We start from the raw sequence: 17077 nt of genomic DNA, 5'->3' as shown, positions 1-17077 counted from the left end.
TCACAGTATTTTATAACAACAATCAATAAGAGAACATGTCTAAAAACTGCAAGGGCTAGGGTTGGAGGATGTCAACCATCATGTCTTTAATAATACATAATTCCTTAAATGTGCAACTAAATCACTGAAATATATGAGCTTAATTTGGAACCTCTTACACTTTGAAAATTCATATCTCTTTTTTAATAACTGGCTACAGAATTTGCACACTAGACCAGATTTTTCTGATTTGTTTCCTTGGCTCTTAAATGGGATGATTCCCCAAGACCAATGTGAAAAACATAAACCCCAGGCATATGTCCTTTGTGGCTCTCTCCCCTGCCTGTTTACACCTTTCCTTACCCTGATGACTTAAGACATTCCTGCAGGAGACCTAAATGTGGCTATTTCTCTGAGATCCTGGAACACACAGATTTATTTCTGACAGTCAGAGTTAGAAACAAATGCATTTGGGGATGCATTTCCTGAAACTAACTGACTTGACAGAACAAAAGTGGGGCAGAGGGTGGGTAGGAAGAAAGAGGCCTCTATAACATTAATCCCTCTTTAGTAAACAAATTACAGCCTTGATTATAGTCTTGATTCACAAAGAATGCCTTTACCTCTCCAAAGATTACTTTATAGCCACTGTGGAATACTGAATGTCCCGTGACTACTGAATATTCTTGGAAAAGCTCTGATTTTGCTGCTACATTCATCAGGTACCTGTGCTTAGATACTTAAATTAGGTCTCTTGGCATTGTCTGTATTTCAAAGAAACCACACTACCAGGTGATACCTTCAGGACAGTAAGATAATTGGGTCTGGGGATGCAGGAACAGAAGACCTGCAGAGGCTGTCCTGCTCAGCCACAGGTGACACAGCACCTCTCACCCACAGGGCTCGTGGTAGGCAGGATGTAGAATGAGAAGTACATGGTAACAGCCTGGGAGAAGGCAGCTACCTTTCCTTGCATCTGCTGTCTGAGAAGATAAAATGTTATTTTCAGACCATCTGATTTTGATGTCTTTCTCTGCCCCACTCAAGGGCATGCTGCTTCTTAGGCAGTTCCTCAGCAGAGGGACAAGCAGTACATGCAGAGACTCTCCAAACTTTGTCACCAACATTCACAAAACATCTTGTTCTTCCTGTGAGTCCACAGTAGCTCATGTAAGATAAGAAACTACTGCGAGACTAGAAGCTTTAAGGAAGTTGCAAGCAAATATTTTCTAAGCAGTATGACTATCTGTTCCTGTTTCATCTGAGTCTGAAAAATCCACAGTGATAAACAGGAAAATTAAAATACAAAGAGAAAACTGTTAGTGGACTTGAGCCTGCCAAGCAAGCCCTAAGCAGCAGCAAAACAAAACAGTGTTGGTGGAGCAAGGACACTAAATGAAATGACACTTGAAAGTGTTCAAATTTATATTGTGTGTGTGGGGAAGGAAGGCAAGTCAAAGGCAGACAAAGAGGTGCCAGAGAAGGGCAAAGAGCATGATATATTCTGCACTCTAGGCAATCAATGGAACAATGTACATGTCAGTTAACTCATTAATGGTTCCTGGAGTGAATCTTAGAGATTATGAAACACCAGCTGACAAGTCTCTACAAAGAAAATCTGTTTAGTAAATGCAAAAAGAAAAATCACAAACAAACCCAAGTTGGTTTCAACATTTATTTATAATTCAGTGTTCAATTCATAAATCAAGAAACAAAAGCCAGGATATCTTTTTAATCAAAGCTTTTGCTGCTCACAATGTATGGTATAAGAAATTGAACTGATAGATCATTTATTATTGTTATGAAACTAAAGGCTTTATATTCTTAAGTGGAGTAAAGCAGACAGCAATATGTTCATATTAAAAAGTTCCTACTGTGAGTGAAAAATGGATTAAAATTGAGATACTGTTTAGTAAGACAGATGAATCTGTAGTTATTTAGTTATTTTTGGCTGTGAAACTGCTAGAACTATACACAGCACTGGGAGAAATCACCTTGCCAGTTTACCCTGTGTGTCTGTGTTTGGCAAACACAGCCTGCAGGGTGTGTAGTCCGTTTGCATGCAATCAGATCTCTGACCTGAAACGTGTACATTCTGGAACATTAATTGGCACAATTAAAAAGTTATTTAGAGGATGAGCTTGGAGCAAAAAATGTTGTTGCTTCTCAGAATCCTGAAACGCAACCTGGACTTCCTAATAAGCCATTTTAACTGTTTGCAGAGATGTTATAAGTGTTCACTGAGGGGGGAAAGTAATGATCAAACCACCCATGCAACAGACAGATCTGAAGAGTCCAGCATGTGTCAGTGCAAAGCAAATTTATTCTATAAAGTGACTAGTGTGAAAAAGAATTAGAAAGGATTATAAAAATACACTACCATATGTTGTAGTAGTTGAAAGTGATTAATCCAGTTCTTAAATCCTATTTTAAACTCCCTTTCATTTCTGTCTATAGAAAAATAGGAGCCACATTGCTTTGTTTGCATGCTATGTAGTTAATTACATCTTCTAAGAAACTCTTTTAAAACTAAATGTAATGTTTAATTACAAAATGCTCTCCTTGAAAACAGTTAGCTTGTACATTGATTTGTAGTTCATTAAAAATGCTTTCTTAATTATATTTCCAGCCAGAAACTAAACAGAGATTAGTCTATAGAGAAGTTTTGAAATCACAGCATGAATTGTAACAAGAAAGTTACACTTCAAATAGTGGACAACTGACAGCCACGACCACCTTTCTGTAATTTCAAAACTTAAATGTTGCAAAAATAGTAATTGGAAAGCACTGTTCACTGTACCATCTATTGGTATAACATTTTTTTATAGGAGTAGATTTGCAAGGACTAATTAGAAAGCACATCACTTGCATCAAAGCAGGGTAAAGCTCCCCTCCGCTGTGGGGCCGGGCGCCTCAGCGCGCGGGGTTCACGGCCAAGGGCAGCCCGCGCCTGGGCTCGTAGGGGGTTGTCCTGGAAACCATGCGGATGCAGTCGATGACAGGGCACACGCTGAGACACAGGGTGCAGCCTGTACAGCTGTCAGTAACCGTGGGCAGGTGGGTTTCGGGATCAAACTGGATAGCCTGCAAGCGGGAATAAACATTATTGATGTCACGCGCAGGGAAGATCAGAATTGCTCCCATTCTAGTGTCTGCGTTTCCTGCGCTGCAACACTTGGAGACATCTTGGTGTGATTCAGCACTGCAGCTATAACAACTGTTCCACTGGCAGGGAACAAAAAAAACCCCTCTCCAGACACTGAAATTAGAGAGGTGGGCCAAATTACACCTCGGCAAAAGCTCACGGGCCACAGGGGCTGGCTACAAAAGGAGGAGTTTGCACCACGATATTTAAACTCCCAGAGGGTATTTCTTCTTGATGTAAAGGAAGTATTTCCTAAGGTAGCAATGTGCTGGGGTTACTGGTTTAGAGGAGACACCAGACCACACTAGTACAGCTTCAGCACAATGCCCATCACAAGGCATTCTTTTGACTTTTCCTTTCAGCACAGCATAAACAATCTAATTTAATAAACAGCAGAATAAAATGCAGCTTATTGTGCCTCGTCTGATTACTTTTCTTTGGAAATCTTTGAAAAGAATATCAGAGTTTGGGGCAGGCAGAACTTGCTTTAGTTCTCACGTTCCATGCAGTGAATCCTCATTACCAATTATCATGATAAGTGTATTTGAATGTGAAATAACAGTTGCAGTCTCAATGATATAAGCTCCTGGTTATAATGGAAATGGCAATTAAAAGCAAAACCAAAAGCTTCATGCAATTGCAAAGTGTCAATATCTAAAAAGCAAGATTAGAAAAGTAAAAAATTTTAAAAAGCACCAGAAACACTGAACATCCACTTTGAAGAGTTTAGGAGGGAAAATCAGGCCTGAAAGTTGAACTCTGGCAAACAAGCAGAGCCTTAGCAAATCTCCCTGACCACTGTCAGCTTCTGGGAGAGGCAGGGAGGTGATGGGAAGTACTGGTGCTGCTGCAGGTTGGCTCCTAAGGCAGATTTGAGGCATTTGGGGTTTCAGTGCTAGGAAGGCACAGAAGTTGCTGTAGCAACCAGCAAGGGCACAAAGTCTGTAGTAACTGCTCTGGATCTCTGAGTTTTACTTTAGCTTGAGCACAAAGAGAGCTCTGGCTCGTGAGTATTTAAGGAGGACTCCTTTCTTTCTCTCTCCCTAACAACAATGCACATCTTGAAAGGGAGTTCAAAGAGGGAGAGGAAGTCAGGACTACAGTGCTGACTTTAAATTAAGGGAAGCTTTTCTGCTGGAGTCATACAAGGTGACAGCTGTGTAGAGCAGCATGGATATTTCTGAAACAAAGGGAAGCATAAAGCAGATGCTGTTTTGAAGGTGAGGGGGGTTGTTGTCGATTTATTTGCAATTAAGAATTCCTGTGCAATTCTGTTCAATTAATTTCTTTTCCATTTCCTTAATTAAATAAGGAAAAAGCATTTTTCTTTTGTGCTTAGAAAACCTTCTGGGTGCTGATTTTTGGTTCTCTTGGTGCTGATTTTTATTTCCAGTTACAGAAAATAAAATTTACTAAACCTAAATCCAATCTTATGCTCTCTAAGGGTTATATGAAAAATATAAGTTTCCTGATAAATCTGATGTAAGGGGAAAGGTGAAGATTGCAATGTCATTAAGAAATTTAGATAGTTAAAAGACTACTGTAGTAATCTATTTTTGGAAAAAAAACACCATTATTTTTCTTGTATCAGTGCTCTGACATACTTATTTCAAATGCAGTTGATTTTCAATGGAAGACTTCTTTCTGTGACTTTATATAGTTCAAGTCATCAGACCTATTATCGGTTAGACTGAACTCAAGGCAAACAAAAACTCAGGGTATCCAGATGACAGTTGGTGCTCAATTAAAGTATTTATTTTTGACAAGCTCTTCTCAGACTAAGATGTATGGAAACATCCATGTAGAAATTACTGCTTGCTGTATATTGGATTCTATGAAAGATATGCTAGACCATATTTTGATTTTCTTTCTCCTGTACTGTCTTTTTTACTGCAGATCAGTCCATCAGCTCCAGTGGACATGGCATGGAATGGCACCTAGACATGCTGATATATTTCATACAACTTGCTACCATATTGAGCAATCAGAGAAATACTTTGCTGCAAACAGGATCCTCAGCTCAAAATTGGGCCATTTTCTGGTCACAATGATTTCTACAAGCTTCAACCTGCTGCTCAAAAAACCCTAGCAGTTATCCTGGAGAAAGGATTTGTAACTCAATCAAGATCAAAACAAAACCCTATCTGCCTGAAACCTGAGTTAGTTTGGTTACTCTGAGGGAACAAGACCTGGGTTTCTTAAAAAGCATTTGGCAATAAGACTAGCCCATGTCTCCCCACATCCCCTTGGTGGGAAGGGCTGTGTTCTTCCCTTTCTCCCTCATGAACCTGAAAACCATCAAGAGCTACATTTACTGCCATTCAACCTGGGGCTTAATTTCTTCCCCTAAAAAAGAATCCAAGTTGCAGTGAGGGCCCTGTGACAGTGACGTGGTCCGTGCAGCCTCGCAGGACCAGCCGTGTTCCGGCACGGCTTGTGAGCCAGAGCCTGGGAGCATGATGGGCTTTGAATTCAACATTTTAGGCATCTGTTTTTACCACCTGCTCATTAACAGAAGGTGAATTCTTTCTTCCCAGCAGCAGAAAGATAACTCATTGTGCCTTTCTGCTAATTACAGCTGTGCTCTTACCTGGTAGCCAGAATCATTACAGGTCATGTAGCATTTGCCACAGTTGATACACATTTCCTCATCGATCAGAGCCACAACTTGCTCTGTGTTGCACAGATCACCATATGTTCCAATATACTGCAGTGCTTTTCCAATTACATCCTAGGGGGAAAAAAAAGTTATTGACTCGTTTATAAGATACCTAGGCAGTCTCTACAGCTGCACTGGAGCACTCTCTAGTACTTCAGCTAGGAAGAGGAAGATTTGGCCATGCATTTTGATGAGATTTAGGATTTTTCTTATAAATTTCCAAATGGCGGACCTTCATACCCCCTGTAAAATACAAAGCATTTTCCATACAGGCACATTTTGAATGTAGGCAGTACTAGAAGTATACATTTTGTACAAACACGTTCTACAAATATGTTACACATGTAGTACTTGATTTTGCATATGCTGTTGTTTTGCCATGATTGGGTGAAACTTCAAGGAACAAAATGGAATGTCAACGGGAGTGACATGATCTAATCAGATCATCTTTGTTCATTTCTCACTAACGCAGATTTAAGAACTCACAGCAAGGAAAGAAAAAACTGAGAGAGAACAATAATAGCTCTTCTCTCTTTAGCAAGGTGCACAAATGACATAATCATAAATTTATTACAAATACTGCACAGAAGTAAGCTCTGGGTCTAATCCTGCAAGATCTGTTAACTTCACAAATAGGAACTTTCTGCATCAACCTTACACATCAGTGCTGCAAAAGGCGTATGCCAGCAGAGCGTACACCGAAAAGGAAAGCTCTGCTACATAAATTAAATGCAGAAATGAGTCCAACCTTATCTTCATAGTCTGCTAAGAACTTGAAAACCCAGCACTACTTTCTTAAAGAATGAGGTCTACCTGGTCTTCAGCACTTGTACAATCCTATCTTTATGCAGAGACAAATTTCTTTGTTCACTGGATGCAGTATCAGGATGCGTGAAGCTTCTCCTAGTGACTGTTGGGCTAGAAAATTTAAAAAAATCCTATGCCCAGGAAGAAAGGCTGGCAAATTGTACTGTTTCCTTGTTCCAAAAACACTCAAATGTTTTCTCTCTGCCAAACCCCATAGTTGCTGCCATGTGAAATACCTTGGTTGCATTCATGCAATACTAAAAGCCTTCCAGTTCTTCTCAGCAACATGCAGAGAACATTAATGCTCTTTCAGCATAAAACAGCTATTGCACATTGCTAAAGGCAGCATGATGAGCGTGGACAGATGACTGTGAGCAAGTTATCACAGCTTAATGAGTTAACACTCATCACTCGAGCTGTGCAAGCTGATTTTGTGCATGGCCCAAAATTACTGCAAATTTGAAGTAAAATCTGTTTGCTTAAAGTACTGTAAAAGGTCAATTAACTACCATAAAAGTGTTTCAGCTAATGCATTTTACTAGAACCATGCTTGAACAAGAAGCCCTTTACTGTGCCCTTTACTCCACTGATGAACTAGAGTAACTAAATCAAATGTAATCTCCTAGGAACTGCTTACACCCCCATATTTTAATTTCCAGTTCTTAATCAGAAACATTCATGGATTTACTGGATTTACAGTGGTTTTCAGGTGTTTGCAGTCTTCTGTGTCAGCTGAAATACTGTAGTGGTAGACTTCAGCTCCAGTTTGTTTCAACTCTCATGTAGGCTTGTCTGTTGACAAGCCTTGAATTTTTAACCTGCTACAGGTTTCAAAATACATGTGTTTTTGTGTGATCTGCTGGCACCAGCAACACTAAGTATCCTTGAGCCTCTCTTGTGTGTATACAGCCCTCAAACATTCCACTGCCACAAATCCATTTCGACTGCAAGTGATGAGCTGTGTGCTCAAGAATTGAAAGAAATTATGTAAAACCTGCACAGGATAAAGCTGAGTAGCTTTCCACTGCCTGCCCATGTTGCAAAAGGATAAACGGGGAGATTCCTGATAGTGAAGAGTTTAGTTTTTCAGTCTAAAAAACCATATGCATAAAAAGCATAGGTAATTTTCTCAGGGAGGATCTGGATTCACATTTATATTCTTTAAATATTGTTTGGATGTTAACAAAACCCGCAGAGCTCAAGTGGGTTACAGAGATGGACTACTCCAGTAACTGTGGAATGGAGTGTCTTGCTTATGAGAGAAGACAAAAAGAACCTTACAAGATGTTTAGCCTAGGAAGCTGATGGCAGAGCAGGAATATAATGTTTCTCTATATATATACATCAGGGAGGAAAAAGGGCTATTTAAGTTAAATGAAAATGTTGGCACAAGAACACATGATTGTCAGCCAGCCATGAATAAATTCAAAGCTAGAAATTAGAAAAGGCTTTTTAAATGGGAAAGGAGTGAAGTGGTTAATGCCCTTCTAGGGAAACAGCTGGAGAAGATGGGGGAGACAGTCCAAGGTTTAGGGTAGCATTAGATAGCTCAGGAAATGGTTGCTTGAAACAACATGATCGAAATTGATTTTTCTAGCTACAAACTTACAAAGGGAATAACAAAAACAATGCATAAGGCATGGTGATTTCTGCATTTTTAACCAAGTCTCACTTCTCACAGCTCACAAAAATACACTTTTGGGAACTTAGAATCCCAAATAGGGAGCATGATGGCACTTTAGAGGCCTGAAAGTGATTTCAAAAGACTGTGTCAAAGATTTACTACTCATTTACACTCATTGGTGTTGTGTCTTTTAATCTCTTCTTTCTCTCAAGCAAAGACTGTATATTTATTCATTTCCAAAGTTTCAAGACATTATTGGCTAAAAAAGCAATGGTACTTAAAAGATGTTCTGCAGGTGCACTCTTTTACAGCATCTCAGAGCTTCTTGTTTTCTCAAATCATAAATGCTTGGAACAAAATAAACAGTGCAGCAAGAAATAATCAGCTTTCACTGTTTAAAGCAGTTTCACTCCAAAAAGCAACTGTCTAAAATGGCACTATGGGATTCCACACTTAGTATATCTCAATGGCCTCTGGATCAAAATTGCACTGTTTACAGATTAATTTTTTTTTTTTTGCCAACTGCCAGACCTGCAAACAGAAGCCAGGTTCTGAAAGTCAAGCTGTGTTCTTTCTGGCTTATGCATTAGCAGCAGCAATTTAAAAACAAAACAAAACAAAACAACGCCAAAAACACCAAAATTGGAAGTTAAATTTGCACCTTTGGGACAGCAGAGACCTAGACTACTCTCTTTGATTACTGCTGTGCTCTCCTCCTCTTCTCAACATAACTGAAAAAAACTGGGAAAGGAATGTAGTCCTGCAACTGGAACTGTCAGGGAATTCAGTTGCTATGGAGAGAATCAGAGCAGAATCCATTAGTTTTATGTTACTAATGAATACAGAAAAAAATTCTTTTTGTCACTAAGCTAAACAGATGTGGGTTTGAGTATACACAAGGAGAAGATCTGTTCAGCAGGATATTAGTTTGCAATTCTACAATAGATGCATTTTAATGTTAATGTATCAACCATTTTATGATGATTAGCTTTTCATTAGTCATCATATTAGTAAAACTCTATTTGTAAATACAATTCATGGTTCAGCTCTGGTCCTTGTAGACCTGCTCCATCCATCTTTATGCAGATGCTTTTGTAAAAGCCCACACTGTGTTCTAGAGATGATGAACATCACAGGCCTCTGATTAGAAAGCCATACTCAGTGCAGGTACTGCACGCCATAAAGCACGTCAAAGGGAACACACATTAGGGAAGTACCTGCCTTCTACCTGATCTTTTTTGGCAGTAAAGGTGAGGCATAGTCAGAGAGCGAGGGATGAAAAGAAGAAACATTAGAAAAAAAACTATGGAATAAAGAATAAAAAAGTTACCAGAATCTGAGGGTACATGACCAAGGTCAATTTACAGTAAAGTAGCTTAAAAAATATATATACAGCTAACTTTTCTTGAAAGATTACAGACACTTTGCCAATACTTAAAAAAGGCTACTAAAGGTACTCTCAGATTTATGGACATCTAAGCCTTGTTTTCAGTATAACAGCTGCAATACTAGCTAAAGTGGGCCTTAGAAAATAATTCAGATTATAGAATCATACCATATCATACAATATCCTGAGTTGGAATGGACCCACATCATTGAGTCCAGTTATTGGCTGAACTCAGGACAATCACAAAAAATCACACTACTTGCCTGTGAGTGTTGTCCACTTAAACGAAGCTTTGTGACACAATTCAATATAGTTTCTATAATGAATATTATGCTTCTTGTATGAAGCTTCATTGTATGCTTCATTTCTTGTGTGCTTCATTTCTTTATGAAGATTGTGAAGTAATAAATTCAAAAAAATCCCTCTTAAAAAACCAAAACCCCAGTAATTTTAATGTTTTACAAGACCTCTGAGAGAGGCCTATGACACAAGAGAGCTCTGAAATTAACTAGCCATGAAGTGGCTAAACAGAGCAAAAAATAAAGGGCTGGAATACAGTGACCAATGTTCAGAAAAGGTAAAGTATTAGCAGAACAAAGTGTCTCAATTTTCTGGTTTAGCTATGATGTTGTTTAATATGCCCGAGTGTGTTTCAGGAAAAGCTTTGAACCACAAGTCTGTAGAGTTGATACAAGTTTTCATTTAAACTAAATTAAAATCCAAGGAACTTGTAGGTATTTTATAAAACTAGATGAACAGGTACTATCACAGTGAAAAAATGCAGTTCAACAAGCAGCTTATCAAAGCTGATCTTGCCAACAGATACATTCTAGATTAAAGAAAGCTGCAAGAGGAAACAGGGTAGGAGACACCACTGACAGCTCATGGAACTGTCCTGATCAGAGGCGAACCAACTAGCTCCCATAACTCCTGTAGTGCTGCTGTTCCAATTAATCAGCCGTGACGTGCAACACGCAGTCATTCCAGTGTTACCAGCAGAAGCAGAGTGCCCCGCAGCACTGGGCAATGATTAATGGGATGAAATTTAACAAGTCCAAATGCCAGATTGAGCACTAAGGAGAGAGTAACACCAGGCAGAAATCAAACCAGAGCAGCTCTGCAGGAAGGGATCTGGGGGTGCTGCTGGGCACAGCTCGGTGTGGGTCAGTGTTGTGCCCGGACAGCCCAGAGGGCACAGCCGTGTCCTGGGGTGCAGCAAACGTGACACAGCTGGCCAAAAGAGGTGAGCATCCTACTGTGTGCAGCACTGCCCGGGCCTCACCTGGCAGGCTGCCTGCAGCTCTGGGCCCCACCACTTCAGAACCATGTGAAGGCACTTGAGTGCATCCAGAGCAAGGCAACAAAACTGGGGAAAGGGCTGGAATGAGAAGCAGCAAAGGACTTTGGGCTTGTCTAGTTTGTAGTTTGCCCTCTACAACTTCCTGGGTGGGGGAAATGAAGAGAGAGCTGGTGATCTCTTCTCCCTGGTATTCAGTGATAGGACATGTAGGAATGGTTTAAAGCTGTGCCAGGGGAGTTCACACTGGACAGTAGAAAGCATTTCTTTACTGAGGGGTCGGTCGTGCACTGGAACAGGTTTTCCCAAGAGGTGGTCAAAGCCTGTCAGTGTTTAAGAGGAATTTGGACAAATGCCCTTAACAACATGCTTTATCTTTTGGTCAGTCCTGAAGTGGTCAGGCAGTTGGACTAGATGGTCATTGTTGGTCCCTTCCAACTGAAATTTTTTTTTTCTATTCTGTTATATTACTGAGCCACTTGAGGCAGTCCTTCTGCCACAGTCAGAGCGGGGAGGGAAAGAGGAAGTTTGGATTTCTAGGATTTATCCCCATATCTAAAGGCTAAAATTTACCTATATATAAATTTACTTATATATAATGAGAATATTCTGGGAGGGGAGGGAAGAGGAGGGGAGGGGAGGGGAGGGGAGGGGAGGGGAGGGGAGGGGAGGGGAGGGGAGGGGAGGGGAGGGGAGGGGAGGGGAGGGGAGGGGAGGGGAGAGGAGAGGAGAGGAGAGGAGAGGAGAGGAGAGGAGAGGAGAGGAGAGGAGAGGAGAGGAGAGGAGAGGAGAGGAGAGGAGAGGAGAGGAGAGGAGAGGAGAGGAGAGGAGAGGAGAGGAGAGGAGAGGAGAGGAGAGGAGAGGAGAGGAGAGGAGAGGAGAGGAGAGGAGAGGAGAGGAGAGGAGAGGAGAGGAGAGGAGAGGAGAGGAGAGGAGAGGAGAGGAGAGGAGAGGAGAGGAGAGGAGAGGAGAGGAGAGGAGAGGAGAGGAGAGGAGAGGAGAGGAGAGGAGAGGAGAGGAGAGGAGAGGAGAGGAGAGGAGAGGAGAGGAGAGGAGAGGAGAGGAGAGGAGAGGAGAGGAGAGGAGAGGAGAGGAGAGGAGAGGAGAGGAGAGGAGAGGAGAGGAGAGAAGAGAAGAGAAGAGAAGAGAAGAGAAGAGAAGAGAAGAGAAGAGAAGAGAAGAGAAGAGAAGAGAAGAGAAGAGAAGAGAAGAGAAGAGAAGAGAAGATTATGGACTATTGCAGGGGGGATTATTTCTGTGATTTATGTTTGAGTATATGTTTGGGAGAAGCAGCCTTAGAGTCCCATAAATTAGGGGAGACGCATAGTTCCACCTGAAATATGTAACACCTCCCCATTTACGATGAAGATTACAATATGGTCTTTTCCAGGCAGGCAAGCACAAGGTAAAACTACTCATGTTAAACACACAGATACATGCCAGGAAGGATCCAAATGGTATAATATAGTTATGGCAAAATAGAGCTGTCCATACTTCAATATTCTTCACTCCCAAGATGCTTTTAGAGATTTATCACAGCACTGGACTAAATGTGGCTAATGCCTCCTGCAGTGCTGGCTTTTACACAGGTACTTAAACAGCAGCAAAAAAAGACTTGCATATATGTATGTGCAAAAGACCATATAAACGTATCTGTACCAACAAGGGTGGAAAAAATTTCAAACAAAAGGAATTTAAGCTTGAGGATCTCTGTGGATATTTTTCCAGCAGGTGGAACAGCATGTCATGCCCGAGCTAAGAGAGCTATGCCAGAATGTTTGAACTACCAAACAATCTCTACAGCAAAGCTTCCGGAATAAAAAAAAAGGAGGAAATAAAATAAGCAGATAAATGGTGAATGAATATTGTGGTATAGACCCCGAAGGACAAAGAAGTAAATTATTAGGAAGAAAAACACAGGATCATATAAGGAAAGAAATTAAAGCAATAAGGAGGCAACCTGAGGTAGGCAAACACATCTGCGGGAGCTGTACAAAACTGTAACTGAAAAGAAAAGATCCAGGGCACATACCCACACAGAGCACAATTTCTAATATTACAGACAAGTGAGAAAAGAATAAACAACTCTGCCAAATATCAAAATATGCCTTTTCAATTAATATTGAAAAATAGAGAAAATAAAGAGAAAAGCCATGGGAAAGGACATCCAAAAATAAATTAACTTTTGGATAATCACAGAGGGGTTTTAAATTAACAAATTTATGGCAATTTGACAGCATGTAGAATTTATATAAGTGCTGGAATTTACATATCACCAACCCAAGAGCCAATTAGACGGATGAGGAAATTTTGGGAAGGCATCAGGAAATTTGTAGCAACCCCCCAAAAATACAACCAGACAATGCAGGGGTCATAGCTCTTTCAAGGGAAACTATCTTCTGCTTTTGGTACAGGCATGGAGTCTAGAGTGCCCCCAGAGCCTTCTCTTTTTCAGGCTGAACAACCACAAGTCTCTCAGTCTGTCTACATAGGAAAGGTGCTCCTGCTGTTTGATCACCTTGGTCACTCTCCGAGGGCTACTTTGCTGTGTCTATTTGTCCAGGAGCTTCTGTGCAGCTCTGCAGGCCTCTGGGAATTTTCCCCCGACTTCCTCTTTGTTGGGGTGCATCACTCCTGAGCTTGGAAGAGGTGATTCTTGGATATTACCAGCTTGCTTGGGCCTCTCTTCCCTCCAGTGCTTTATTTCATAGTCCTCTATCAAGCAGATCCCTGAAGAGGCCATATTCTCACTCCTCCCTGGGACTGCAATTGCTGTCTTTTCCCCCTTTTAAAAGACATTATCCCAGAGGCGCTGCCACTGCTGTAGTGCTGTTGTTCCAATTAATCAGCCATGATGCTGAATACGCAGTCATTCCAGTGTTAGCAACAGAAGCAGAGGGTCTGTCCTGCAGCTGGCTGCCAGTGCTCTGTCAGGCCCTGGGGAGCTTCCAGCAGCTTCTCACAGAAGCCACCCCTGCAACCCCACCTTTATCAAAGCTTGCCATGCAAACCCAATGCAACACCTCTCACTGCTGGTTTGGTCATTACAGTGAGAACATTCCCTTCCAAAGAGCTGGTCAGACTGAAATACTGCCAAGAGTCAGCTTTGGCAATGCCTGTCTTCTTGTAAGAGCTTCAGGGTGCGGAAGATGATACCCCGATTTCTCTGCCTGAGAAGCTCCTCAGACACCACTCAGAAGTATTCAATATCTGTGTAAACAAATGTTTGTGTTTGGGGAATTAGTTTTCCTCTTCCTCTGCAATAGGATCTCTTTTCTTTGTTTTAATTTATCTCCTACTACTTGGATCTTTGTTTGCTTTTCTACTTGGAGTTAGGCATAATAAATTATTGACCTCAATTTTTTAACTTTTTTTTTTTCCTAGTCTTCATATCTGTTTTTCCCTCTTGCTAAACTTTTCCCTTCATTCAGTTTACTTGCTTTTGAATGGTTACTATTTTTTTGGTTTTCTGCTGTTTTCAGAAGCAAGCCATCTCATTGAAAATGCAGTTATTGGCTGTTGCTTCTTCTTTCTCTTTTTCCCTACATCAATACTCTTCCTGCAAGGAAAACAGAACCATGAAACCTCTGAGGTCAAGCAGGCTTTGAAAATGCTCATCATAGTGAGGAAAAAAGAGTAGATTGCTGTTCTTTGGAACTTTTTGCATATATGCATATATATATGTAAGAGAACCTCAGCACAAGAGGACGGGAGGGGTTTTCAAAAGTGTGACATAAACCAAAATAAGCAATCCAGAAACCCGAGAGAGGTCTATAGAAATGGCAAACTAATTAACTTAAACGGGAAGACAATTCAAAATTTCTCCTTGTCTGCCCTCCATGGTCCTGCCATCCTACCAGTTAGCTTGAAATACTGGATGTATCAGTAAACTGCAAGATTCTCTTGGAAATTATGTGGTTTTCTGAGCCACAGCTCATGTTCTATTTTATGTTTGGCCTTATTTTTTCAAGACTTCTTACATGTCTGCTCATGTAGATATCTGATATTCTCCCATATATGAAGAAGACAGTCAACAAGGTCAACAGATATGATTTTCATATTGCTTTATAAATGGTCTCCATGAGAATCCTGATTTAAAAAAAATCATTTTTCCTATTCAGACTTGAAGTTTAAGTAAGCTCTAAAGTGAACACCTAGAATAAGTAGCTCATGTCATTTCAGTTTATTGATATTTATTGACTACCTAAGGGAAGGGAAAAGCTTCAATGTATGGATTATGCAGTAGATAGGGGTCACATGTTTTATTTTTATCTTGACATTTACTCATTGTAGACAGTGGATCAGCTACTTAGACAAACATTCTCCAGCTTTAAAAGTTCAATCTCTAAACCTATGACACAGCTTTAATATGTACTGAACACCAGCCTTTGCCATCGATCCTACATGAGGGATGGAGGCATTTAGCGCAGAGCATGTAATCAAAAGGTATCATGCAAAACAGCTCATACTGCAGCATTCAAAATGAAAGAAATTCTAAACAGTTCTGCTTTGTTCTTCAAGGCATCACCCCTGCTTGATCTGCAACTACTGTTCCATTGCCTGAATATCTTCATTCTGAAAAATGACATTAGGGAAATACCTGTACATGTACATCACAAATAATTTCCCATCGATTTTGGTTAAAAGCTAGAAAGTCTGCATAAAGAGTTGTCTTTGATGCCCTCTAACAAGCTTAAAAGCAGTAATAACCAACTCAAACTGCTAGAAATGACTGTGCATGTCAACTGCCTATCACTTCTTATGCATGTATTTTTGTTACCTTGATTGCGGGAATGGGTTTCTTCGGAACAAAGTTTTTTTTCTCAGGAAGCTCAGCAGCCATGTTCTGTGCCTTCAGTTTTATCTTGTTCTCAGCTATTATCTTTTTGCGTTGCTCCAGGTAGGGCCCAAAACTGGGCAGTTTCTGAAACAAAAATCAGTAAACATGATTATGCTTAGTAAGTGGGTGTAGCAAAAAGATGAGTCTGATCCCAAGGGTGAGACCTTGACTCCATGTTGACTACAACTTGCTTCTTACTCAGGGAGCTGAAATTGAAATCAGTAAGACTGCACCAGAGTGAGAAGTGAATAAAAATCAAACAATCAAACATGAACACTGAGATCTGACTTGGAAATATATACTGAATATTAAAATATTAATATCTCACAGCAGAAAAATAGCTGAATTGCAGGTCAGAATCCAACAGTCTATTTCCCCATTGCATACTTGCTTATGTGTAAAAATGTATCATGTTAAATAATTCAAATGCTAACTTTATTTCTGTTTCATTTTATACTATGTGGAAAGGTATTATAAAATTATCAGTTTACTTAGAAGGATTCCACCAGTATTTAAGATTATTTGTATCAATATCTGAATAAATCAATACATACTTTTAAAGCTTACAAACATGTATTTGGCAGTGTGATAACAGAAGGCTGTTTTGACTTGTCAAAGTAAAGCTAATAAACACCAAATTAACTGAAACACATTATAATCTCCTAATTTTCCTCTATGTCCCACTTGCAATCTTTTCTGCAACATTTAGTCCTTGAACCCAATTAAGCAAACTCCAGAGGAAGATTTCACTGAATTGCAAAACTCATGTCTCACCCAAGAACACAAAAGAGCTGGATCAGATTTCCTAAAACACTCATCTTCCTGAGCAAAAAAAAATCCTTTTGCTTACCTGGAAGAGATATGTACAACTGTAGTGTGCCACGATCACAGATTTAGGTGAGCAAAAAATAGTAGAAAAATGGACTTTTGCTTGATGCAATATACCATGTCCTTCCTCACCTGAAACTAGTTCCTTATTCTGCAGAAGTATTTTATCCACCTAACTCAAGCCTGTTCAGAAACTACAGCAGTACTGCAGAAAGCAGCAGGTAGTAACAGGGGATACATAGCCTGAGCAGCTGCTGGCATTAATTCACGCTAATAATACAACCTCAAAGAGCATATCGAACAAGATACAGTACTGCTGTGCTTATCAATTTTTTAAGAGGGAATTTCAATGTGAATTTTAAACCCCAGATTATTTAAAAATTTACAAATTATTATTTTTTAAAACGAAGTAAATCCAGAAGAGGTTACCCTGCTCGTCTGCTAATCCTTAGGAGAAAAATTCCTCAATGATCTCTGTCAGTCACAATACCCAACCTTGGCCCCTCAGGCT

General features: G+C 40.2%; 1 protein-coding gene across 3 annotated transcripts in view; it reads right to left on the bottom strand.

The window, feature by feature from the left end:
• Positions 1 to 1640: 1640 nt before the first annotated feature.
• DPYD (dihydropyrimidine dehydrogenase) overlaps positions 1641 to 17077 on the bottom strand; it is a 340814-nt gene continuing 325377 nt past the window's right edge. For all 3 annotated transcript variants that reach the window (XM_068199754.1, XM_068199755.1, XM_068199756.1), the window contains exons 21-23: positions 15679 to 15822; positions 5715 to 5855; positions 1641 to 3063 (exon numbers count right to left, since the gene is read on the bottom strand). In XM_068199754.1, the coding sequence (XP_068055855.1) occupies positions 2893 to 3063; positions 5715 to 5855; positions 15679 to 15822 (456 nt within the window). In that variant the 3' untranslated portion in view covers positions 1641 to 2892. The remainder of the gene's footprint in view (positions 3064 to 5714; positions 5856 to 15678; positions 15823 to 17077) is intronic.

This window comes from Anomalospiza imberbis, chromosome 9, assembly GCF_031753505.1.
Source record: "Anomalospiza imberbis isolate Cuckoo-Finch-1a 21T00152 chromosome 9, ASM3175350v1, whole genome shotgun sequence".
NCBI lineage: Eukaryota > Metazoa > Chordata > Aves > Passeriformes > Viduidae > Anomalospiza > Anomalospiza imberbis.
The sequence above is the reverse complement of the archived record's forward strand: the minus strand, read 5'-3'. Positions and strand labels throughout refer to the sequence as shown.